The sequence below is a fragment of the Neoarius graeffei genome, chromosome 10, assembly GCF_027579695.1.
Source record: "Neoarius graeffei isolate fNeoGra1 chromosome 10, fNeoGra1.pri, whole genome shotgun sequence".
NCBI classification, from domain to species: domain Eukaryota; kingdom Metazoa; phylum Chordata; class Actinopteri; order Siluriformes; family Ariidae; genus Neoarius; species Neoarius graeffei.
This window is the reverse complement of record NC_083578.1, coordinates 19,089,158-19,115,970: the sequence shown is the minus strand read 5'-3', so window position 1 is coordinate 19,115,970 and position 26,813 is coordinate 19,089,158. Positions and strand designations below refer to the sequence as shown.

Genomic DNA, 26,813 nt, shown 5'->3' with positions numbered 1-26,813 from the left:
TCACACTGCTTGAGCAAAGCCAATGCGGTTGTTTTCTCGGTCGAATACTGTGTAATATCGTGCAATGAATTTAGCCCCCAGTATCCAAACAGGACCAGCAGGAGGTGGAAGGTCCAGCCCTCTGAATGTCACAGTGCAAATGTCCTCCCCAAACTGTGACTGCTGTAAATAGGAAAGGAAAGGGAAAGGAGATAATGAAGGAAGGAGGTCACAGACACCTCAAAATATCAACAGTATCATTCCATTTATCTAAGCCAAAAAACTAGTGAGTGATTGTGGGGAAACACATGTAATGAATGATCTTGGGGCTTCTTTACAGTTAAAAAGCTGAGTACAGCTTTTGGTGAACATGGATGCATTTTACAATACAGTGTCCTAATAATATCGTGTACTACAGCAGTGCTGATAGTGATATGGTGAAGTTTTCTGTATGTTTTTTATTCAATTCAATAAAGTGTATTTATTTAACATGTCTGGATTGAGTCTCCAGTTTCAGTGCTTTTGTACTAGTCACTCCATTTTGTATTATTTATTTATATTGTTTCACCACGAATTTGTTTCATGATATGGTAAGATACGGTATGGTACAGTAAGATATTGTACAGTGTGGTATGGTCTGATATGGTCTGGTATGGTATGGTAAACAATTAAATGGAATGGTACAGTATGGTATTGAATGGTATGGTATAAAGTGGCTGGTGATGTAACTACAGTTGTGACTATAAACAGACAAAAAGCATGACATCATTTCTGATTATTAATTGATTAAAAAACTGTAATCACTGGCAAATTGCTTTGACATAAACAGAATACAACACTTCACGATGTGCTGTTATAGCAAAATACTAAAGTTCACATCAGTACACGACATCACCCTGATGTTGATTATTTTCCTAAAATGGTATCCCCAGTCATGTTTCATCACTTACATAAATAAAAGTGATAATATTGATAACACTGTAAGCCTACAGATGATTCTAATGATGCTACATGGCGTTTAGTGTTGATTGACTGATTGATGCAGTATCCAGAAACATTTGTATTTGCTCCTAAAATATTGATGTTGAGGCCATCTTACCCAGAGAACATAGTCTTCCTGTGTCAGAGAATACTCCTGATCACCAAGGTGAAAGGTCACACTGGGTAAGGACATCACCAGGTCACAGTTCACAGTATACTAAACAGAAAAAAAAACAGTTTTATCTGTTAAAAAATCTGTCATTTTAGCAACATATTTTCATCCACAATTTTAACTGACAAGTGTGTGTTAAGGATCAAACTAGCTTAATGTTAATATACAGTCATGACACTTGGTTCTTTCACTTGCAATGACTGCATACTGAGAGTTCCCATGAACAGCTACCCAAAGCAAATTCAACACTTAGAATGAACTCCAGGCGGCACGGTGGTGTAGTGGTTAGCACTGTCGCCTCACAGCAAGAAGGTCCGGGTTCGAGCCCCGTGGCCGGCGAGGGCCTTTCTGTGTGGAGTTTGCATGTTCTCCCCGTGTCCGCGTGGGTTTCCTCCGGGTGCTCCGGTTTCCCCCACAGTCCAAAGACATGCAGGTTAGGTTAACTGGTGACTCTAAATTGACCGTAGGTGTGAGTGTGAATGGTTGTCTGTGTCTATGTGTCAGCCCTGTGATGACCTGGTGACTTGTCCAGGGTGTACCCCGCCTTTCGCCCGTAGTCAGCTGGGATAGGCTCCAGCTTGCCTGCAACCCTGTAGAACAGGATAAAGCAGCTAGAGATAATGAGATGAGATGAGAATGAACTCCAATTATCTCCTTAATTTGTCATGCAATAACAAGTAAACAGGCCATATCTGGCCATGAAACTGCTTATCAGGCAATTGTCCAATTAATTTTGAGCCTGTGAAAATGGAGGGACTATGTATGAAATGGTTGTAATTCCTAAATGGTTAGTACAATATTTGTGTTAAATCCCTTGGAGGGCTATACTTCAATCATTTCAATCTTATTTCATTTCAAGTCCGTTGTGGTGGTGGACAGAAGCAAAGTTACAAAAATTGTGTTGCTGTCCAAATACTTATGGACCCAACTGTATATGAAGGTATGACTTTTTTATCGGGGCGGCACAGTGGTGTAGTGGTTAGTGCTGTCGCTTCACAGCAAGAAGGTCCAGGTTCGAGCCCCGTGGCCGGCGAGGGCCTTTCTGTGCGGAGTTTGCATGTTCTCCCCGTGTCCGCGTGGGTTTCCTCCGGGTGCTCCGGTTTCCCCCACAGTCCAAAGACATGCAGGTTAGGTTAACTGGTGACTCTAAATTGACCGTAGGTGTGAATGTGAGTGTGAATGGTTGTCTGTGTCTATGTGTCAGCCCTGTGATGACCTGGCGACTTGTCCAGGGTGTACCCCGCCTTTCACCCGTAGTCAGCTGGGATAGGCTCCAGCTTGCCTGCGACCCTGTAGAACAGGATAAAGCGGCTACAGATAACGAGATGAGATGAGACTTTTTTATCACCTTGTCACAGCAAGATGTAGCACTGGAGCACTTTAGAACATGAAGTGATCTCAGTAAAAATATTTAAACGTTCTACTACATGGTGGATATTTAAATACAGTAGTTTCAAATGCTTTCAAATGTAATTTGACTTTGCTGTTAGATCCATTCTGTAAAATTATACCATTCATCAGGAACCAAAATGTTGTTATTTCCTGATAGCTAGTCATCCAATGGTTACCAGTGACAGTTACACGAAGTGATTAAATGAACAATCTCATGATGGATCGTTAAAGCTAGACTGCCTTTCAGATTTTTCAAGTTTAGGTCATAAAAAGAATTTTCCCTGACACACAATATTTTTGTTCAGTGGGCCAAAAGCTACTGAATTCAAATCACAGACTTCCAATTTTATTAGTTTTTTTTTAAAATAGAACAGTTAATGAATTTAGGGCAATGTGACCCTAAATTCTCTGCTATTATTTCCTGCTTCACCGTGATGTGATGCAATACAATATACTATGTCATGCATCACGTGGTGGGCTTTCCCTGTTCGCGCAAGGCATTGTGGGATATAAATTTGAAACATGAGAGAAAAATGGAGGACGTGAGTGTGAGAATGAAACGTGAAAGACTGACTACAGTAACGGAAAGCGAGAAGAAAAGATGTTATGTTGCAAAGGAAAGGAAATGCAGGACCAAACTAATAAATATTGGTGGTCAGCGAGCACCTCGGTGTGATCAGCTGTTCGTTTAGCGACAGAATGACTTAACTATCAGTGCATGGTCAAAGGTAAACCTGTAGATGGCAGTAATGCAACACTGGATGCCAGCTGCAGTAAAACCCAAAAGAGGATGAAGAAGAAGAAGATAAGCGTGCACATGCGCAGACTTCCTCTGTCTGCTTGACTGTGCGGAGCGAGCGATTTCATTGACATAATTTGCTAGGGAATCCCCTCAAATGAAATAACTTCCCAACCACATAATGGCCTGGGTTTTTTTTTAGATGTTCCAGAAATAAACAGATATCAGAATGACCAAATTTCAGAGGGAACTAAATTTCACTGATTTTATGAAATCGAAAGGCCGTCTACTTTTAATTAATTTTGACCACTCCTTGTTCTTTTGTCAGTCTTCATTGCTTGAATTAATTTCAACACTTTCAAGAAACACCTGAAGACTTTGAGAACATTTTAATATTGCAAAAACTTCTTCAATCACCAAGGAATGGATTGTAATTTTTTTAAAACATCTTAAATGGATTTCTGACATATTTCACGGTTAAAGTAGTTCAATTTAGCCATGGCCAGACTCTGTGCAATATAATGGATTATTACACATAGAGGACACTTTTTCGATGGAATAAAAACATGCATTCTATTCCCTTCTAGCGGGTTTCATTCATTTGGTTTGATAGCATGCAACATTGTTAGCATATCGCTTATTCTATGTGCGTTACGTCACTCTACCTAATGGAGAATGAGCGCTGAATATGGTTTATGATATTGCATGGCTGTCAAGACAACATGACATCACACGTCGGAGACATAAAACTTACACGCTAGTGAGTGACTGTGACCATTTGTAAACAAACATGGCCGTCAGGTTTGCTTTGTTAAACACGTAAGATTTTGAGAGAATTTTGAAAGAGAAAGATGCGTTGAACACCCAAAAGGAATGTGTATGTATAATAATAATAATAATAATAATAATAATAATAATGGCTTTTTTCATGGTATATCAGATATAATTCCATTCAGCTACTCGTCTTTGACTTGTTCAATATCATGCTAGCTGAATATCTGATATACCACTCAATGCCAGCCAATATTATTTAATTATTAAAACAATGGAGGGTATACAGAAATGTTCGTATATTCAGAAACAGGGGTTTGTTTTGTTTTCAGAGCAGCAGCTGACCTTCTCAGATTTACATAATTCATATTTTCACAATTTCTCAGGAAAGTTGGGACGTTCTTCTTCCAGGGGAACATAACCACACAGCTGGGAGAAGACAATGGACCATAGAGATGTGTGGTTTTTTAATGTTGATTTTGGTTACAAGCTGTTTCCAAATGGCATCTCGACTGTAAGTATCAACTGTTGAATAAATGATACATTCACAGTTCTTGTAAGCCTGTTGGTCTTTGTTAGGAATCACTGTGTTTACGTATGCATCTGTCCACGCCAAGACGTTTCAACCAATGTACTTCAGCTACCTTTTAACTATCCACCTTTAAACTCTTCATTGCTTCATTATAATCTTGAATGATGTTTTAATAAAAGAGATATTGGATGTTAATGACTTTTTTTGGTTGTTCTATTTGGGACACCCTTTTAAGGAATCCCCAATGCCCTGAAATAACTGTTGCTTTGTGAGATGAGACCTTTGAGGCCTTAGAGAGCCAAACAAAATGACTGTAGTCTTCAGGAGCACAATTTCTCAGAGAGAATTCTCTTTCCAAAACAAGACGTAGCAACAGATGAAGCTGTTTTATATTATGTAACCTACTACAGCTGAACTTACTCTTATTCTGGTGCCTATTTACCCACTTAACTAGCCATGAAATGAACACTCTAACTAATTATTAAACAGGTATGACTGTAGATTGTTCAAATAAACAGACCGTACAAATTGCTACAATTGAATGGAATCGTTCTTGGTTGATAAACTGCTCTTGTGCTGCAATTGGCCAATTGTGTATCACACTTTGTAGGGAACATCAGCAAGGAAATGGAACAGACGTGAGACACATGGAAAGTTTCATGACGTGAACAGAACTTACTCCTCCTTCTGCGAGTTCCACAGCACTAATCGTCTTCATCAGAGTGGAGACCGAAGAGGCGGGACCAGTGATGTAGGAGGAGCCTGTGTCAATCATAGTATTACAGCCTTCTGTACAGAACAACGTCTCTTCACCCACAGACACACTGTAAGAAAGACAGTTTAATTTTTTGCATTATAACCCCAATTCCAAAAAAGTTTACGCTGTGTAAAATGTAAATAAAAACAAAATACAATGATTTGCGAATTATAGAAACTCTATATTTTCATTGAAAATAGTACAAAGACAACATCTCGGTTGAAATTGAGAAAGTTTGTTTGTTTGTTTGTTTGTTTGTTTGTTTGTTTGTTTGTTTGTTTGTTTGAAATATATGTTCATTTGGAATTTGATGCCAGCATCCCAAATTTTTTTGGAAATAGGGTCGTAAAAAGAAATTTTGAGTAATTTTTAAAAATGTGAATATTAAAGGTAAATAAAGTATGTAGTTCATTTTAATATAATATTAATACTTAACAGTTATTCCACAAAATCAAGTCGTACATGAGCTGATAGCCGATGAGTCACTTAGCGCCAAGTTGGCTATAAGCCATGTATGACTTGATTTCGTGGAATAATTGTTTTATTTTCTCCATAGTCACTGGATTTTGGGAAACGGAGCATTTTTATTTTTTGCAAATTCGATAAATAAAAATGGGGCGGCACGGTGGTGTAGTGGCTAGCGCTGTCGCCTCACAGCAAGAAGGTCCGGGTTCGAGCCCCGTGGCCGGCAAGGGCCTTTCTGTGCGGAGTTTGCATGTTCTCCCCGTGTCCGCGTGGGTTTCCTCCGGGTGCTCCGGTTTCCCCCACAGTCCAAAGACATGCAGGTTAGGTTAACTGGTGACTCTAAATTGAGCGTAGGTGTGAATGTGAGTGTGAATGGTTGTCTGTGTCTATGTGTCAGCCCTGTGATGACCTGGCGACTTGTCCAGGGTGTACCCCGCCTTTCGCCCGTAGTCAGCTGGGATAGGCTCCAGCTTGCCTGCGACCCTGTAGAACAGGATAAAGTGGCTAGAGATGATGAGATGAGATAAATAAAAACTTTATACAAAACATCCGACAAAATCATTTCTGCTTAGAATGTAAACAAACCGGCAAAATGACAGGAGCAATTTGTGAAAAATGCTATAATAATAATTCTTGAAAAATAAAAAAGATATGTTCTTACCATCAAATACTTTTATTCCATATTTTGTTGCTTTTTTCTATTTTTTGGGGTTTTGTTTTCGAGTAGAGTTTTTAGTTCATCCTTGGTTGGTTCAGCAACACACTCCGCCATTTTGTTTTCCTCTACTCACAGTATATAAGCTGATAGCCTAGTAATAGAGTAGCCAATTAGAGCACGTGATTGCTCATATAGATGGATAGAATAATTTAAATTGATATTATTTCTTACTGTTAAGGCAAGATTGAGCAGAAGTATCTTCTAAGCCCTTTAAAAAATACTATAATTTATTGTAAGGCGGTGTTTTGCATGGTTTTGAAATCGCAGATGGTAAGTAATTCATGGACTTAACTTTTGAAGTAAGATATTAATAAAAATTTGTATGCATGTTCTGTAAATTAATTGGATATTCAACTACTTTGCTGTCAGAAAGTTTCAATGCACTTGTCTCAATATCTCAAAATCCCAGAATCATCAGACATATAATTATAATTGCAAGGGTGCAATATGGTGTTTAGCTATTTATTTATTAAAGCAATTTGTTGTTGTTTTATTTTGCAAACTATTTTCCATGTTTCTTCTTCAACCCCATATAATAATCATATAAACTATTCAAATAAACTTACTGTGCTTGTTTATGTTTTATTCCTTCCATATTGTCTTGTGATTTTATATCTGAACCTAACTCTTTTTGGTAAATGTTATATTTTATTTAATAGATCCAGAGTAAGTGGTACAAGTACCATCAGTATTTAGGCTTGGTATGAACAGATTATAAACGTCTATCACATTCTTAATGATAATGCCAAAGTACTTACCCTTTCATAATGACCTCCCACTTGCCCTCGCCCTTGGTACTGACATAGTGGAAGGATCCCGTGTAGTAATTTGGATCGGTGCCGCCCAACACCAATTCTCCTCCTGGGATGTGTTCTGGGTATCTGATGTAAAAATATATGAGATTGGAAATTATAATAATGTTAATAATATAGGCTTATACAATGAAAAGATTAAACTTCAAAGTTTTGGAAGTAATATATGTAGATTATAATATATGCAATATAAAAGTAATATATGTAGATCCTGTATATTATGCAATATAGCATATTATTATACATACAGGACTTTTTTTTGATGGAATCAAAACATGTATTCTATTCCCTTCTAACAGGTTTCATTCATTTTGTTTGATAGCATGCAATATTGTTAGCATATCGCTTATCCTATGTGTATTATGTCACTCTACCCAATGGAGAATAAGCAATGAATATGGTTTACGATATTGTATGGTTATCAAGACATTATTGTCTTGACAATAATGTTGACTGGTTGTCAAGACATATTAGTGATCATCTACCAGTTTTTACAATTTATGACTGTAATCATAAGAGAAATGTGACAGACCATAAACTTAAGTATAGAAGAGTTAGGACTGAGGAAGCCATGTTTGCATTAAATAATGATTTATTAATACAAGACTGGGAATCAGTTTATATAGAGAATAGCATTGATCGAACATATGATAACTTTTTAAGTATATTCAAATTATTATATGATAAAAATTGCCCACTGAAGCAATATAGTGCAAAACATAATTATAATGACCAACCTTGGATTACTAAGGGATTACAAAATACCTGTAAGAAGAAAAACACTCTATATAGAGAATTTATTAAATTTAGAACCAAAGAGGCAGAAAATAAATATAAAAAATATAAAAACAAGTTAACGAGTATCCTAAGGAGAAGTAGGAAGGATTATTATGGTAAATTTATATATAATAACAAAAATAATATTAAAGGAATATGGAATATATTAAATAGTATTATTAAAGATGGCTCTGGACAAATACATTACCCTAAATATTTTAATGACAAAGGTATTGAAAATTATAACATGGATGTAGTTGCTAATAGTTTTAATAATTTTTTTGTTAATGTTGGACCAAGATTAGCTCAAAATATCTCTGATCCAGTAACAAATGATGATTGTATAGATAATATTATAAAGAGGAATTCTTGTTCTATGTTTCTTACACCAGTACAAACCCGATTCCAAAAAAGTTGGGACAAAGTACAAATTGTAAATAAAAATGGAATGCAATAATTTACAAATCTCAAAAACTGATATTGTATTCACAATAGAACATAGACAACATATCAAATGTCGAAAGTGAGACATTTTGAAATTTCATGCCAAATATTGGCTCATTTGAAATTTCATGACAGCAACACATCTCAAAAAAGTTGGGACAGGGGCAATAAAAGGCTGGAAAAGTTAAAGGTACAAAAAAGGAACAGCTGGAGGACCAAATTGCAACTCATTAGGTCAATTGGCAATAGGTCATTAACATGACTGGGTATAAAAAGAGCATCTTGGAGTGGCAGCGGCTCTCAGAAGTAAAGATGGGAAGAGGATCACCAATCCCCCTAATTCTGCACCGACAAATAGTGGAGCAATATCAGAAAGGAGTTCAACAGTGTAAAATTGCAAAGAGTTTGAACATATCATCATCTACAGTGCATAATATCATCAAAAGATTCAGAGAATCTGGAAGAATCTCTGTGCGTAAGGGTCAAGGCCGGAAAACAATACTGGGTGCCCGTGATCTTCATGCCCTTAGACGGCACTGCATCACATACAGGCATGCTTCTGTATTGGAAATCATAAAATGGGCTCAGGGATATTTCCAGAGAACATTATCTATGAACACAATTCACCGTGCCATTCATTGTTGCCAGCTAAAACTTTATAGTTCAAAGAAGAAGCCATATCTAAATACGATCCAGAAGCGCAGACGTCTTCTCTGGGCCAAGGCTCATTTAAAATGGACTGTAGCAAAGTGGAAAACTGTTCTGTGGTCAGACAAATCAAAATTTGAAGTTCTTTATGGAAATCAGGGACGCCGTGTCATTCGGACTAAAGAGGAGAAGGACGACCCAAGTTGTTATCAGCGCTCAGTTCAGAAGCCTGCATCTCTGATGGTATGGGGTTGCATTATTGCGTGTGTGGCATGGGCAGCTTACACATCTGGAAAGACACCATCAATGCTGAAAGGTATATCCAGGTTCTAGTGCAACATATGCTCCCATCCAGACGACGTCTCTTTCAGGGAAGACCTTGCATTTTCCAACATGACAATGCCAAACCACATACTGCATCAATTACAGCATCATGGCTGCGTAGAAGAAGGATCCGGGTACTGAACTGGCCAGCCTGCAGTCCAGATCTTTCACCCATAGAAAACATTTGGCGCATCATAAAACGGAAGATACGACAAAAAATACCTAATACAGTTGAGCAACTAGAATCCTACATTAGACAAGAATGGGTTAACGCTCCTATCCCTAAACTTGAGCAACTTGTCTCCTCAGTCCCCAGACGTTTACAGACTGTTGTAAAGAGAAAAGGGGATGTCTCACAGTGGTAAACATGGCCTTGTCCCAACTTTTTTGAGATGTGTTGTTGTCATGAAATTTAAAATCACCTAATTTTTCTCTTTAAATGATACATTTTCTCAGTTTAAACATTTGATATGTCATCTATGTTCTATTCTGAATAAAATATGGAATTTCAAAACTTCCACATCATTGCATTCCGTTTTTATTTACAATTTGTACTTTGTCCAATCGGGGTTGTAGATGAGAAGGAAATTATTGGTATAGTTAATAAATGTAGTAATAAAATATCCACAGATTGTAATGATATTGATATGAAACTAGTGAAAACTATTATTGGGGGGACTTCTAGACCATTAACATACATCTGTAACTTGTCATTTCAAAGCAGTACATTTCCAAGCAATATGAAAATAGCAAAAGTAATTGCACTGTATAAATCTGGGGACAAACACAACTTCACAAATTACAGACCTGTTTCTTTACTTCCTCAATTCTCCAAAATTCTTGAAAAACTATTCAATAACAGATTAGATAGGGCGGCATGGTGGTGTAGTGGTTAGCGCTGTCGCCTCACAGCAAGAAGGTCCTGGGTTTGAGCCCCGGGGCCGGCGAAGGCCTTTCTGTGTGGAGTTTGCATGTTCTCCCCGTGTCTGCGTGGGTTTCCTCCGGGTGCTCCAGTTTCCCCCACAGTCCAAAGACATGCAGGTTAGGTTGACTGGTGACTCTAAATTGACCGTAGGTGTGAATGTGAGTGTGAATGGTTGTCTGTGTCTATGTGTCAGCCCTGTGATGACCTGGCGACTTGTCCAGGGTGTACCCCGCCTTTCGCCCGTAGTCAGCTGGGATAGGCTCCAGCTTGCCTGCGACCCTGTAGAAGGATAAAGCGGCTAGAGATAATGAGATGAGATTAGATAAATTCATTGAAAAATACAAACTACTCAGTGATAGTCAATGTGGATTTAGAGCAAATAGATCAACAGAGATGGCACTAATGGAATCAATTGAAGAAATCAGTAACTCTATAGATGATAAGAAATATGTCGCTGGGATATTTATTTATCTTCAAAAAGCTTTTGATACTATTAATCATGATATATTAATTAATAAGATGGAACAATATGAGATAAGGGGAGTTGTATTAAATTGGATAAAAAGTTATTTGAGCAACAGGACACAATTTGTGAAGTTGGGTGACTCTGTCTCAACTCGTTTGAATATTGATTGTGGTGTCCCTCAGGGGTCAGTATGGGGTCCTAAACTGTTTATTTTTTATATAAATGATATGTGCAGTGTATCAAAGATATTTAAGATGGTATTATTTGCAGATGACACAAATATGTTTTGTTCTGGAACAAATTTACATGAGTTAGAAAACATAATCTCTTCAGAACTGTGCAGGTTAAAAAGTTGGTTTGATCGAAATAAATTATCATTAAATCTGTCTAAAACAAAAATCATGTTATTTAATAATTATAAAATAAATAGGGCAATAAATGTACAGGTAGATGGTGTTGATATTGAAAGAGTTTCTAATAATAAATTTCTTGGGGTAATAATAGATGATAGAATTAATTGGAAATCACATATAAAATACATACTAATGAAACTATCAAGAAGCATATCTGTGTTGAGTAAAACTAAGCACGTCCTGGACTATATAATTCACTCCGCATTCTTTACTGTTCCCTGGTTTTACCGCACTTAAATTACTGCTCAGTGGTGTGGGGAAATACATATAAATGTTCACTTCATGCAATAACTATACTTCAAAAAAGAGCTATAAGAATAATTCATAGTGCTGGTTACCGAGATCATACTAATTCATTATTCTCTCTCTCTCTCTCATTATCTCTAGCTGCTTTATCCTGTTCTACAGGGTCTCAGGCAAGCTGGAGCCTATCCCAGCTGACTACGGGCGAAAGGCGGGGTACACCCTGGACAAGTCGCCAGGTCATCACAGGTAATTCACTATTCTTAAATTCAAAATGTTTAAAATTCAGGGATATTATAGAATATAAAACTGCCTTAGTAATGTACAAAGTAAGGAATTATAAAGTACCAACGAATATCCAAATAATGTTCTCAGATAGAGAGGGGGGGCTATAATTTTAGGGGGAAATTGAAATTTAAAATTCACAGTGCTAGGACAACGTTAAAAATGTTCAGTATTTCTATTTGTGGAGTAAAGCTATGGAACAGTTTGAATGTGGAGCTCATGAAATGTACAACTATAAACCAGTTCAAAAAAAGGTATAAGGAACAGATCTTTATGAGGTATAGGGAGGAGGAATTACAATAACATGCTATTGATAATACAAGTGTATATATGTGGGTATGGGTACATACGGATATATTATATAAAAAGTGAGTATTTGTGTGTGTGTGTGTGTGTGTGTGTGTGTGTGTGTGTGTGTGTGTATATATATATAAAATTGTATATAATATAATATAATATAATATAATATAATATAATATAATATAATATAATATAATATAATATAATATAATATAATATAATATGGGTGTCTGTATACGTATGGATGTGTATATGTATGTACTGTATATATGTATTGTATGTGTGTATATATGCATAACATAAGTATTTGTATATAAGATTTGATTTGGTCGATATTATACCATGTTGGTATGTCTTGGTATGTTGGTATGTTTCTTTGTTGATTTTGCTTTCTTTTGTATATATAGTTTATTATGGTGGAAAGTGACGTTTGATTAACGGTGGTATAGAGGGTTAGGATTTGATAAGTTATTTACTTCTTCCTAATCCTTTCCGAACATTATTATGTTATTGCCTTGTGGCTACGCTATTCTGTTTGTTTATGATGATGTTTTGATGATTGCATTTTTTATTATTTTTTTGTTTGTTTTTTTGTTTGTTTTTATATCTTTTTTACTGTTTGGAATAAATCAATCAATCAATCAATCAATCAAAATAACATGACGTCACACGTCGGAGATATAAAACTTATGCACTAGCAAGTGACTGTGACAATTGTAAACAAACATGGCTGTCAGGTTTGCTTTGTTAAATACGGAAGATTTTGAGAGAATCTTGAAAGAGAAAGATGTGTTGAACACCTGAAAGGAATGTGTATGAATAATAATAATAATAATAATAATAATAATAATAATAATAATATTGGCTGCCCTTTTTTCATGGTATATCAGATATATTCCATTCATCTAGCACGATATTGAACTCATCTTCAATTCACTCAATATCATGCTAGCTGTATGGAATATATCTGATATACCACTCAATGCCAGCCAATGCTATTTAAATATACAGGACAGAAGCTAAGATCATTGTACCTGGGCTTTAGACTAAGATAAACCTTTCTAGATTTTAGAAAAAAAAACCTTTGTAGTATTCTATGTAAGGTCCCATAGCCTCATTTGGGACACCACCCTGCCTTGTACTGCTTACCTGCTGTAATACACAGAGAAGACATCCTTTTTCAGTACACCCTGAGACATAATACGATCAAACACTGGTGTGATGCCATCAATAGCTGCCTCTGGATAACCCATTCCCAGCACACCATCAAACTTTGCAAAGATGAATGGAATGGCTGGGAGAGCTGTGGCCTCTGCAAACACTTGCACCACCGGGATACCGCTTACCTGTGGATGGCAATGTCACTGGTCAAATCAAAGCAGAGCATAAGTAAAGAATGGGATGTACAGATGTATCATGGGATGTGCTGTTATAGGAACTTAATCAATGATAGGGATGTGTCAGCAGACGCTGTTATCCAGAGCAACATACAAGTGCAAAAGTCAGGTACATGAAGTGCTGAACTTCTAGTCAAGAAAGTTCTAGTGCCAACTGAACAAGTGACAACAATACTTAGTATAATATTCTGTTGAAGTATCAATACTCAAACAGCCAAGGAAACAAACCAACTATATAAAGTACAACTAAACAGAGAACTCAAATGGCTAACCCCAGGCTAGACAGTACACAGCCTGGGTTGGTCGAGACTGAAACGCAGTTACACAGTGGGCAAGGAAGTGCACTTGTTACCACCCTGAAGTTGGTTAATGTCATATAGTAACATATTCCAAAGTATTTTATTCCTCTTATAGCATAACAGTTTGCCAATAAAGATCAACATACTTTTTATCCATTTATAGTTACATTTGATATTCTGGAATGGCCCTGAAACAAGTTAGTTCCTGTTATCAGTGTCCACCACACAACTATATAGAAAATTAATCAAAGCTGACCAATCAGATTTAAGAATTCAGTAGCGCTATAGTAAAAAGTCTAATTACTATATGATCACATTTAATATTAACGTTAATAATGTCGCCATTTTATACTTACCACAACTACATCCTCGCTCAGGAATCCTCGGACGTTTCCAGAAGCATACTGAATGGAGAATCCTGTTCCATTTTTAATATGTGTGTGAGATTTAGAGGCGTCATATCTGTTATGAATAACTGGAAAGGAAAGTTAAAGACAGACACAACCTTAAATGGAGCATACGTGTGTGTGTGTGTGTGTGTGTGTGTGTGTGTGTGTGTGTGTGTGTGTGTGTGTGTGTGTGTGTGTGTGTGTTAAATGAATCACTCACAGCATGCTGTGTATAGTGGAGAACAGCTCTGCGAAGGAACCCAAAGATTGGCAGAACCGGTATCAAACACAACGTTGAATATCTGTGCTGGTGTACCAATACTGATCTCCCCAAAGTACTGAGTCTGACAGAGAGAGAGAGAGAGAGAGAATTTTACAGAAGATCTGAAAGGGTTTCAAGTATGCAAATGACAAAATGTGACGTACTGATGGCATTTTACAACTCTATCATTTCTACTTGGGTAAAAGATGAAATGTCTTGGTTTTCTGTATCAAAGCTAGAGACATTGAAATTGAAACTTTAATTGAAATGGATTTAATTGGGATTTTTACTATGACCAGTTTCCCAATCCCCTATAACATGATGCTACCACCACCATGCTTCACTATAGAGATGGTTTCCTCAAGTTGATGAGCAGTGTTGGTTTTCTGTCAAACATAGCGCTTTGTGCTAAGGCCAAAATGTTCAATTTTGTCTTATCACACCAGGGAAACTTGCTCCACATTTTTGCTGAGTTTCCATATGGGATTTTACCCATAAGCACTTATCCTGTGCAGGGTTGTGGGTAAGCTGGAGCCAATCCCAGCTGACTATGGGCGAGAGGCGGGGTACACCCTGGACAAGTTGCCAGATCATCGCAGGGCTGGCACATAGAGACAAACAACCATTCACATTCACACCTACGGTCAATTTAGAGCCACCAATTAGCCTAACCTGCATGTCTTTGGACTGTGGGGGAAACCGGAGCACCCCCATGCAGACACGAGCAGAACATGCAAACTCCACACAGAAAGGCCCCCGTCAACCACTGGGCTTGAACCCAGAACTGTCTTGCTGTCAGGCAACAGTGCTAACCACTGGGATTTTATATGGCACTTTTTTTATAATGCCTTTCTTCTCACTACTCGTCTATATAGGCCAGCATTGTGGAGTGTTTGGGATATGGACTACAGCTTCTCCTATCTTCACTGTGGCTCTCTCCAGCCCTTTTTGCTTCTCTAACTGATGCCTACCTTCACCATTCAGTGACTTTTGGTGTACAGCCTCCTCTACTCAGCGTCTAGATTGTGCCATATTCTTTCCCTTGTTCAATAATATATTTATTGGTGCTCTGCTAGAAATTCAAAGTTTTGGATTTTTTTTAAAATAACCAAACCCTGATGTATACTTTTACATAACTTTTTCCTGGACTTGTTTTGATAGCTTCTTAATCTTCATGATGCTGTTGCTTTAGGCTTGTTCTTTAACTAACTCTTGAGCCTTCCAGGAACAGGTAGGTTTATATACACAGTAAACTTTAATTGCACACAGTTCAACTCCATTCAACAAATTATAATGTGTCTCATGGCAGCTAATTTAGAAGTTTTATGATGTTACAGATTAATACTTATGCAATCACAATTTTGATATTATCAATTTAGAAATAATGATGCAATCAATATTGATTTTCGTCCCATATTGTCGAATATTTGGGGTAGATTCATGACATAATCCCAATTAAGTCCATTTCAGTTCCAGGTTGTCATACTACAAAATGTAGAAAAGTGCATGGGATTGTTATCAACTCATGTCTGTTTTTTTTTTTAACCCTTTGATGCAAAATATATGCACACCCCTTCTAATGCACAACATGGGTCAAAAATGACCCGCATTCATTTTCCAGGTTATTTCATGCTGACTGAGTTTTTCTTTGCTCTATCTTCTCATCTCATCTCATTATCTCTAGCTGCTTTATCCTGTTCTACAGGGTCGCAGGCAAGCTGGGGCCTATCCCAGCTGACTACGGGTGAAAGGCGGGGTACACCCTGGACAAGTCGCCAGGTCATCACAGGGCTGACACATAGACACAGACAACCATTCACACTCACACCTACAGTCAATTTAGAGTCACCAGTTAACCTAACCTGCATGTCTTTGGACTGTGGGGGAAACCGGAGCACCCGGAGGAAACCCACGCGGACACGGGGAGAACATGCAAACTCCGCACAGAAAGGCCCTCGCCGGCCACGGGGCTCGAACCCGGACCTTCTTGCTGTGAGGCGACAGCGCTAACCAGTACACCACCCTGCCGCCCCTGCTCTATCTTTTGAAATCAATTTATTTTATGATTGAATATTCCAAGTATTCTTTAAATATCTTGCTTTTAATTACCACAAATCATTAATTTAATTTTTTCTTTCCTACTTTATGAACAAAAATACTTTTTATATTACTACACATGCGTCATCCAAGTGTGATTTAAAATTAAATGTCTTAATACTATAATAATAATTTGTTTCAAATAATTACTTTAGCAGTGAATGGGGCCAGTTATTTATTTATTAACTATGTAGTTAGCTAAGCCAACTACAATAAAATTAGCTAACTAAAGTAGAATATGTCGACAGCTCGGTAGCTAATCGTAATTACTTGTAACTTTCTGACAAGTAATCTACTCACTCTCAAGGGAACCTAAACATCAATTTTTTTCTAAGGTAATGTTAGAACAGTTGAAAAACATTACTTGCATGTATTAGATGGGCAAAGGGCGCTGTGCTGAGCTGTGAAATGTCTGACACAAGCACAATTCACAGTTCCCACCAAACGCTGGAGTAAATGCATGCGGGTCGTTTCTGACCCACGTGTGTAAACTTGATGTAGAATTACAAAAGCTGTGCTTGTTCATAACTTAAGAAAGGAAAAATAAAAATGATGATTTGTGCTAAACAAAAACAAGATATTTACTGCATATTTGGAAAAGTAAATGACAAAATGAATTTATTTCAAAAGTATATCATAGAAACACTCAGCCATACATGAAATAACCTGGAAAATGAATACAGGTCGTTTTTGACCCATGTTGTGCATTAGAAGGGTAGTTATACAAAAAGGGTTTTTATTCAAAAAGTAAGAAAGGAAAAAATAAAATAAGGATGTATGATGATCAAAAACAAGTTAATTGAGGAAGACCTTGAATACTGAATGATGGAATTAATTTATTGCAAAGATATAGAAGATAAAAACTCAGCCGGGTCACTTTTGACCCATGTTTTGCATCAAAGGGTTAAACTCAGTTCTAAGTTTTAAAAATTGATATAAATGAGTTAAAAGTTTTAGCTCTCACATCCAGATAGTTGGTTAGAGGTGTTGGGGCCGTGCCATTGTGAAGTGAAGGACTGGCATCCAACTTTGGTGCATGTACTGCAAATACTTCTGCTGGTGTGACCCCTGTCTCCTTCAGGGTCTCTCGAATGGAGGGCATTTTCCTCAAAGTGATCCTAATTAGGTGACATAATGTTAATACACACACACAAACCCGTAACATCATAGAGTTATAGTGTTACGTCTTGCTGTTACTTCCATACATATTAAATAAACGTCTCCTTACAGAAAACTTCACAATACCAACAGTTACACATTTAGACCTTCAACAAATCTGTTTATATGGAACCCCTGGAAATGGTGCAGCTTTCTGTTTCTGAAATGATCAAGCATTTTTGACTGGACTCTCCAGCATCAGCGTTTTGTAACAATCAGAAGTAAAGCTGTAACTTATATATTCGCAAGGCAGGAAAGTTCTTCAGGACAGAGGGCTTTACAGTTTCTAATTAACATCACAAGGTGCCTTTTTGTCTTATGTACTTCAAGAGAAAGAAAGCACGAGAGAGAGAGAGAGAGAGAGAGAGAGAGAGAGAGAGAGAGAGAGAGAGAGAGAGCCTGATGAGGGAATGACTGTTCACAACTGGTATAATATAAGTGAGAACTGGAACTGACTTGTTTTGCAGATATTCCATAACATTAAATGTAACTGGAAATGTAAAGAGAGAAAAAGTATGATTCTTTCATTAATAATTTTTTTTTTAATGTTTGTAAAATGTTGGCTTGTCACAGGAACAGGATGTGCTCTTCTTGGAAAGGAAGGAATTTTATTCATTATTTTCCTAGAACAGCACACGCCCTTATTTCATGGTCACAACAGATTAAATGTTATGAAAACAAACTACGCTTCACATTGCTTTTCAGTACTGTATCATAATCGCATAAATCACTTACACTCAGTGGCGGCTGGTAGTCTTTCAAACAGGGGAGGCTGGTCGGTTACGATATTTCCAGATTTTAAAAGAAAAAACATCAATTTTGCCCATACTCTTGCCTCTGATCTGGCTGATTGTTGGCAGCGTCACAAACTGTGAAATAACAGGTTCTTTTGGCCCATTAGCCTACTGTCCAATATACATGATGGTGGTGTTGGGGGGGGGGGGTATATTTTAACATTTTATATTTTAAAATTGTGGCATGTTGTTTAAAAATTGATCATTATTGAAAGCAGCTCTTTGTCAGGAACCTCAGCAGTAGAGCTGGGTGCCACACATTTCATTCAATGACACTTTCCCTATATTTTACTTATTTTGACTGAGAAATGTTTTATTGACAATTTTGATAACCCTTCACTTTTAATCCAGGTCTGTAGTGTGAAATGTTCTCGGCTGTGTTTTTGTTTAAAAATGTTTTCCAAATTGTAGCTGTGTTTAATTCATATCCAGAAAAATATATATTCCAATATAATATACTCAGCATAAACATTTTAAATAGATTCTATATTTCTGGTCCATCCATGACATATTACTAAAGTAGCCTATTTACTGTTGTTGATGTGGGTCACTTGCTGTTAGCCAATTCACTTTCTCGTACCAGGAGAGCTGAAAGGAACGAGTATTATTCCCTACCTTTTTCACCAAGTCAATTTGAGGCGTTGGTCTACCCTGCTCTTTAATTTTTATTTTTTTCCTCGAAAGGAAGACTGGCAAATGGCTTCGCCAAAATTAAATCAGCAATGCTTGGCATCCGTGCACAGCTTTCTTGCTAGCTGACTAGCCCCCTCAAGTTCAAGTTCAGTCACTCAAATAAATGAAATTTCTGGAACTAAGATAGCAAACTTGACAACACTATATTTACACTTTATTTACAATGAAAATATATACAAACTAAAAAAGCTGGTAGAAACCGTATGTAATGAATGAAATCGAAATGTAAGCCGATCTTTTACAATACACCACAGCACTCGCGAATCCGCATGGGACTGAACTGAGATTCACCGCTGCCTGTCTATATTTGAAACGAGCTGTCAATCAAAGAAAATATCCGGCCGCTTTCACCAATCACCAGTCTCCTCGCAGAAACTGCCATGTCCCTCCCATGTGAGGCTGGGAGTCCGTGGACGGGCATTTTCGCAATATTTGTCCAATAACCGTCTTGCATTTTGAGATTGAAAAGCGCATCGCTCCCAAATGCCATTGAAGTCCACTAAGGCTGGGAGTCCGTGAGACTCCGTAGGCGGGCGTTTTCGCAGTATTTGTCCAATAATTGTCTTGCATTTTGAGATTGAAAAGTGCAGAGCTCCCAAATGCCATTGAAGTCCACTGAGGCTGCGCTGCATTGCGCTGTCACGAGGGGGAAAATCTCACGCACACATTAAAGTTATAAGGGAATGATTTTGCACTGTAGTTGGGTTGAGCACATATATTTCTATGATTCTGGATCTGAAATAGCAATGTTATAAGGTCGGCTATAACATAAGCCTAGCGCAATTCATCCTACACGATGTTCGTCATTTTTAGAGGAGGCTGAGCCTCCCTCGTTGTCTTAGAGCAATCGCCCGTGCTTACACTGTACATCAAGTCACCTGCACATTCAGTATTTATGTAGCAGAAAAATATGGATATAAGTTTCGTGTTCAATGAGAGCCAAAATTCCAGGCTTTTGCAAGCCTTTTTCCCAAAAATTTACTTTGGTGTTCATTTTAATAGTCATTAATTATGTCATGAAAACATGAAATGTAATGCATTTTAGAAATGCAACATTAGTGCAGAAAATAAGGTCATGTCTAAAGACAGTGGGGTCTCACGTCTTACTTTTTTAACATAGTTACTGGGAGACCAAATGGTCTCCCAGTGGCCAGATTTGGTCTCCTAGTCAATGTCAAACCAGCTTCACTGGGAGACCAAATTTTAAACCAAGTTATGTCTTATCATTTGGTTCAATCAGTTGCAATTAATTAACCAAGTACCATGTAAGTATACATTTAACAAGGAAAACGAAGATCTATGTTATAAGATATACACTCAAGATCATGTTGGTTAAGAAAAACAAAACTAAAATTTGGTTACTGAGATGGCTGATGTCAGAATCCGATGTCATTACTGTGTAACTTTGAGTGTCTTTGACATAACATTTGTGCTTGGTAATTGCTCTTGATAGCTGTGTAGTCACTGTAGTGTGTTTGTCTGTATGGTGATTGGTGAACCATTTTGCATCACAGAATATGCCGCAGCGCTGCAGCCGCATGGACTCTGGGGCCTGTGATTGTATTGCCCAGACCAGTTGGTCTCCTAGTGGAAAATCCTTAAAAAATGCTCTGTTGACAACATGTTAGGTTTTGATCTGTCTGGACTGAGGAAGGTCAAATTGATAAAGTATGATCTAGGAACGTAGACCTCTGGCGCCTAAGAGATTCTGACTCATGGATATCCGGGAGCAAGCAGTCACTAACACAGATACAACTGCTCAGAGATGTTTCTCAGTTTATTGTAGGACAAACATGAGTATATATTCATTCACATGATGAGCAATTTAAAAGTGTCAAAAAGGAAGGTGCATTTTCAGTTATACGTTTTAATAGTAGGAGTTTGTATAAAAATTATAACAACATAAAGGAATATCTGTTGCAATTTAACAAATTCAATGTTATTGCAATATCTGAGACTTGGCTAGGAGAGGAGAAAGGTCATAATGTAGAAATGGAGGGATATGAGCTGTTCACTATAAATAGGATAAATAAAAAAGGAGGAGGAGTTGCAATATACGTAGATGCAGCTCTAAGAAGTAATATGATCAAGAGTATGTCGACCACTATTGATGGAATTATGGAATGCCTAAGTATCAAAATTGATGTTGCAGAATCAAAAAATATAATCATCACTTGTGTGTATAGAACACCGGGATCTTGTCTAGATATATTTCATCATAAATTAGATAGTATGTTTGGTAATATAAACAATAAGGTGCATATTGTGTGTGGGAATTTTAATATTGACCTGTTAAATCCTCGTGGAAACACTAAAACAACAGATTTTATCAGTACAATGTATAGCAATAGTCTACAGCCACACTGATAGATAATATATTTGTAAATGCAATAGAAAGCCAAGTCACAGCTGGATTACTCATAAATGACATAAGTGATCATCGTCCTGTTTTTGGCATTTTTCAACAACTTATCAGAATGGAAAATAAAACTAATACGCACAATCACAAGTTGACTAAGAACACCTGGAGCCATCGCTGCCTGGATCTGAGCACACAGACCTGGGATGAGGTCTATGCCACTGGCGACCCAGATCAGGCCTATGAGGCCTTTCTGTCCACCTTACTTAAGCTTTATGATAAACACTGCCCATTTAGAAAGGCTTCAGTTAAAAATAAACGTAGACTAGATAAGCCATGGATTACTAAAGGCATAGAAAAGGCATGTAAAAAGAAAAACATCTTATATAAATGATATATGAAACATAGAACTAAAGAAGCAGAAAATAGATACAAGACATATAAAAATAAACTAATAAGTATCATAAGATTAAACAAGAAGGAATATTACTATAAGCAGTTGGAACAGCACAAGAACAACATTCAAGGAACTTGGAAGATATTAAATAGTTTAATTTAAAAAATGTACTGAAAGTACCGACTATCCAAATCATTTTATTAAAGATAATATGATTATAAATAACACTACAGAAATAGCAAATGAATTTAACAAGTTCTTTGTAAATGTTGGACCTTCCCTTGCAAAAGAAATTGTTAAACCGAGGGAAACAGGTGGCATAAATGAAAGTATTATCACTCGGAATCCAAACTCCATATTCATCAGAAGTGTACATGATAACGAGATCCTGGAAATTGTTACAAAATTTAAAAATAAGAAGTCTACCGACTGCACCGACATAGATATGACACTGATCAAGGATATAATACACAGTGGAGTAACACCGTTCACATACATCTGCAATCAATCTTTTCTAACCGGTATTTTTCCAAGCAAAATGAAACTCACTAAAGTAATTCCCAACTTCAGAAGTGGAGACAGATACCAGTCCACCAACTCCAGACCCATCTCTTTGCTCTCTCTCAATTTTCAAAAATCTTAGAAAAACTGTTTGTTAGTAGGCTTGACAATTTCATAGAAATGCATAATTTACTGAGTAATCACCAGTATGGTTTTAGACCAAATTGGTCCACCTCAATGGCAGTAATGGAACTAGTGGAGAAAATCTCCACTTCAATTGATAACAAGGAATATACTGTAGGAATTTTTGTTGACCTGAGAAAGACATTTGACACCATCGATCATGAGTTGCTCTTGAAAAAATGGAAAGATATGGTGTCAGGGGTACAGCTCATGCGTGGTTAAACAGCTATTTCAGTGACAGACATCAATATGTACATATTAACAATGTAAACTCACATATGGAAAAAGTCATCCATGGAGTCCCACAAGGCTCTGTACTGGGACTCAAACTGTTTATTATGTACATAAATGATCTCTGTGATGTACTACAACACCTGAATTGTATTCTGTTTGCAGATAATACTAGTTTGTACTGCTCGGGAAAACATTTAGAGCAGCTCCTGCATATAATAGAAAATGAGCTTACAATATTAAAGAAATGGTTTGACATTAATAAACTGTCCTTGAACTTAAGCAAAACAAAATTGATCATATTTGGCAATCAAAAAACTAACAAACATATTAAAATTAAAATAAATGATGTAGAAATTGAACAAGTGTTTGTGAATAAATTTTTGGGTGTTATTATCGATAATAAACTTAACTGGAAACCACATATAGATAATGTTAAGACAAAAATATCCAAAACAATTGCTATAATGTGTAAAATGAAAACTATCTTAAATCAAAAATCACTTAACATGCTGTATTGCTCTCTCGTGCTCCCATACATTAGTTATTGTGTGGAAGTATGGGGGAACAACTACAAAACAAATATCAACCCAATATTTTTACTCCAGAAGAAAGCCATAAGAATTGTCAACAAAACAGACTACTATGAACCATCAAATCTACTTTTCATTAGATTACGCACTTTAAAATTGCATGATCTTGTGGATTTTAACACTGCTGTTATAATGTATAAGGCACACAACCATTTGCTTCCATACTGTATCCAGGAGCTGTTCAGGCCTCGAGAGAGCCTGTATAATCTAAGGGGAACTGGCATCTTTAAAAAAAATAATAAAGCCAGAACCAATAGTAAAAGTAAATGTATATCTATTAAAGGAGTAAACTTATGGAACAGATTAGATGATGAACTAAAAAAGTGTAGCTCAATTAATAAATTTAAAAAAAATGTACAAAGCTAACATAATAGATAAATACAGAGCATTAGTATGAAATAATAATAAAAGTAATAATAGTAAAATAATGACATTGCAGTACAAATAAGTAAAACAGCAATATAATTATAAATGAATAATACAGTGGCACTATGGTACTATACTGTGTATTATTTCTATGTACTATGCTAATATGTATTATTTAATATATACAGTACATAACCAGGTTACTATTATATTACTCTTAAATATCTCATCTCATTATCTCTAGCCGCTTTATCCTTCTACAGGGTCGCAGGCAAGCTGGAGCCTATCCCAGCTGACTACGGGCGAAAGGCGGGGTACACCCTGGACAAGTCACCAGGTCATCACAGGGCTGACACATAGACACAGACAACCATTCACACCTACGGTCAATTTAGAGTCACCAGTTAACCTAACCTGCATGTCTTTGGACTGTGGGGGAAACCGGAGCACCCGGAGGAAACCCACGCGGACACGGGGAGAACATGCAAACTCCACACAGAAAGGCCCTCGCCGGCCCCAGGACTCGAACCCAGGACCTTCTTGCTGTGAGGCGACAGCGCTAACCACTACACCACCGTGCCGCCCACTCTTAAATATATGATTAATAATTGAAACAGACTATATATTAGAATATATGTATATATTCTAAAAATTGCGATATGAAATTGAAACAGTAGGCTATACTGTTTGGTATTTAAATTTTAGTATAAAAATAATAGCATACAGTGGAAGATGATACCTCGTGAGGTCTTGTTAAGTTCTTTTGGTTTTGGTTTTCTTTCTTTTTTCTGTAAATGTAAATTATTATAACTGTATCTGTCATTTTGTTTTCGCTTTCTCATTTTTTTCCTTTTGTTTTTTTTGTCTTCATTACTTACTTTTGATATATAAATGAAATGTAAAAAGGGTAGGCGCAATAAGCCAAGGCTTCAGCCTATACCTTTTCGGTCAGAATTCCATTGATCAAATGAAAGTATTGTACCTTATGATGAGTTTAAAATGACCGAAATAAAACTATACTATACTATACTATACTATACTATACTATACTATACTATACTATACTATACTATACTATACTATACATTCAAGAGTGTGTTGTAGCTATGTGATTGGGTGATGATGATGTGATTGACGAAGTTAAGTTATCTACTGTATGTATCACATAAATGGGTAATGAAGCATTACATCACTGGTTTAGATGACACTACTGTATGAAAGAAGAGAGACATTATGTACCATTACATCACTTGCCAGGATCATAGTCTTATGAAAAGAAGAAAGACATTACTGTTCAACATGACCTTCATGAATTTTCATCAGCTGATTCGTCCTTCAGTATAGTAATTTACAGTTAACAGTTATTCCACGAAATAGAGTCGTACATGAGCTTATATGGCTATAAGCCATTTACGACATGATTGAGTAGAATAACTGTTTTATTTGATCCACATTCACTGGATTTTGAGAAACAGAGCATTTTTATTTTTATGTTTTGCAGATTCAATAAATAAAAACTTTGTACAAAACATCCAACAAAATCATTTCTGCTTAGAATGTAAACAAACCGGCAAAATGACAGTAGCAATTTGTGAAAAATGCTATAATAATAATTCTTGAAAAATAAAAAAAGATACGCTCTTACCATCAAATACTTTTATTCCATATTTGCAGAGAGCAAAATGTGTGAGTGAAGATAAATCTCAAGGATTTAACTAACCAAAACAAGCAAAAATCAGAACAGCCTGTAACAGTTTCAAGAACAAGTAGCAATCAGACCATTCTGTACCAGTTCAAGCATGCTATCCATACTATCGCAACACAATATCCATACTTTTTACCAAACATTTTCTGAATTTCAATATATTTCAAGAACTGGAAATGACTGCTATATTTACTGCATTTAGCACGTGCCATTATCAACTTATCCAGGAACTTAGAGAAGTAGTAACAGAAAAAAAAACATATGTTCATGCTAGTACAACTAGGTGAGTGTCTAAGAATACCAAAAAGTTAAACACATTATAGAACTATAGAGATGTCCAGATACACATCAAATCTTTTTTTTAATAAAAAGTTGTATGAACATACCTCCGTAAGGCCTGTGCAGTCACACACAGTGACAACAGAAGGGCCCACACTTTCATCGCTTCAGCTGGCTATGAAAATCTCTTAACCCTGCACTCCTACAAAGGCTTCTCTAGTTTACAGCTTTTAACTGAGAAACTGTCTTTCCTTGTACGTTTTATTAGTAATACCAACTTCTTCCTGCAATCCCCTCTCTATTTATCTCTCTATCTCCATCTCTCTCACTCTCCCTGACATCCTGTTCTTCCCTGATTAACTGCTCCCCTGTTGAGTGACCTTTTACCCTTCAGGAGGTCGTGCAGATTTCTGTAGAATAAACGCACCAGTTCAGCCCAGATATTCCTCAATTGCACAATATTGTAATAAAACCTTCGGGTGGTAGAAACCCACAAGAGATATATTGGTTATAATCTGGCTAAACACCATGTAATTCGAAAAGCATTCAAAGTGATCATCAAAAACTCTCTCTGTGACTCACTTAAAGCTAGCTCACGCTTGTTTTTCATCAGTTGTTGGAAGCTGAGTCTTGCAGCACTCGGTTTCTTTAAAGCAGTGCTTCTCAATGTGAGGTGTGTGTGAAGCATAGCAGGGAGTAAGTGATTGTTTTTTTTTAATAACCATGGTGGGAATCTCAACCTACCATTATTAAAACTGCTATATTTATTACTGTATTGGGTTCTTATAGTTAGTTATAGGCCTATAACCTAATGCAGCCGAATGTGTTCAGGAATAAAAAAGTTCTATGGCTGGAATAAAAAGACAAAATATTCCTATACACTTTTAAATAATATTTATGAAATGATCATGGAATTTAGGTTACATTTCAAGAAGAACTTAGCTACACAACTTTGGAGAAACCCTGC

At 36.8% G+C, this 26,813-nt stretch overlaps 1 protein-coding gene across 1 annotated transcript; it reads right to left on the bottom strand.

Moving 5' to 3' along the window:
* Positions 1 to 26,009, bottom strand: ren (renin). The gene is made up of 9 exons (XM_060930735.1): positions 25,954 to 26,009; positions 17,552 to 17,705; positions 14,449 to 14,572; positions 14,196 to 14,314; positions 13,293 to 13,489; positions 7,265 to 7,387; positions 5,246 to 5,390; positions 1,079 to 1,177; positions 1 to 162 (listed from the first exon to the last, which is right to left on the bottom strand). The coding sequence occupies exons 1-9, from the start codon at positions 26,007 to 26,009 to the stop codon at positions 1 to 3; spliced, it is 1,179 nt and encodes a 392-aa protein (XP_060786718.1).
* Between the last annotated feature and the right edge of the window lie 804 nt (positions 26,010 to 26,813).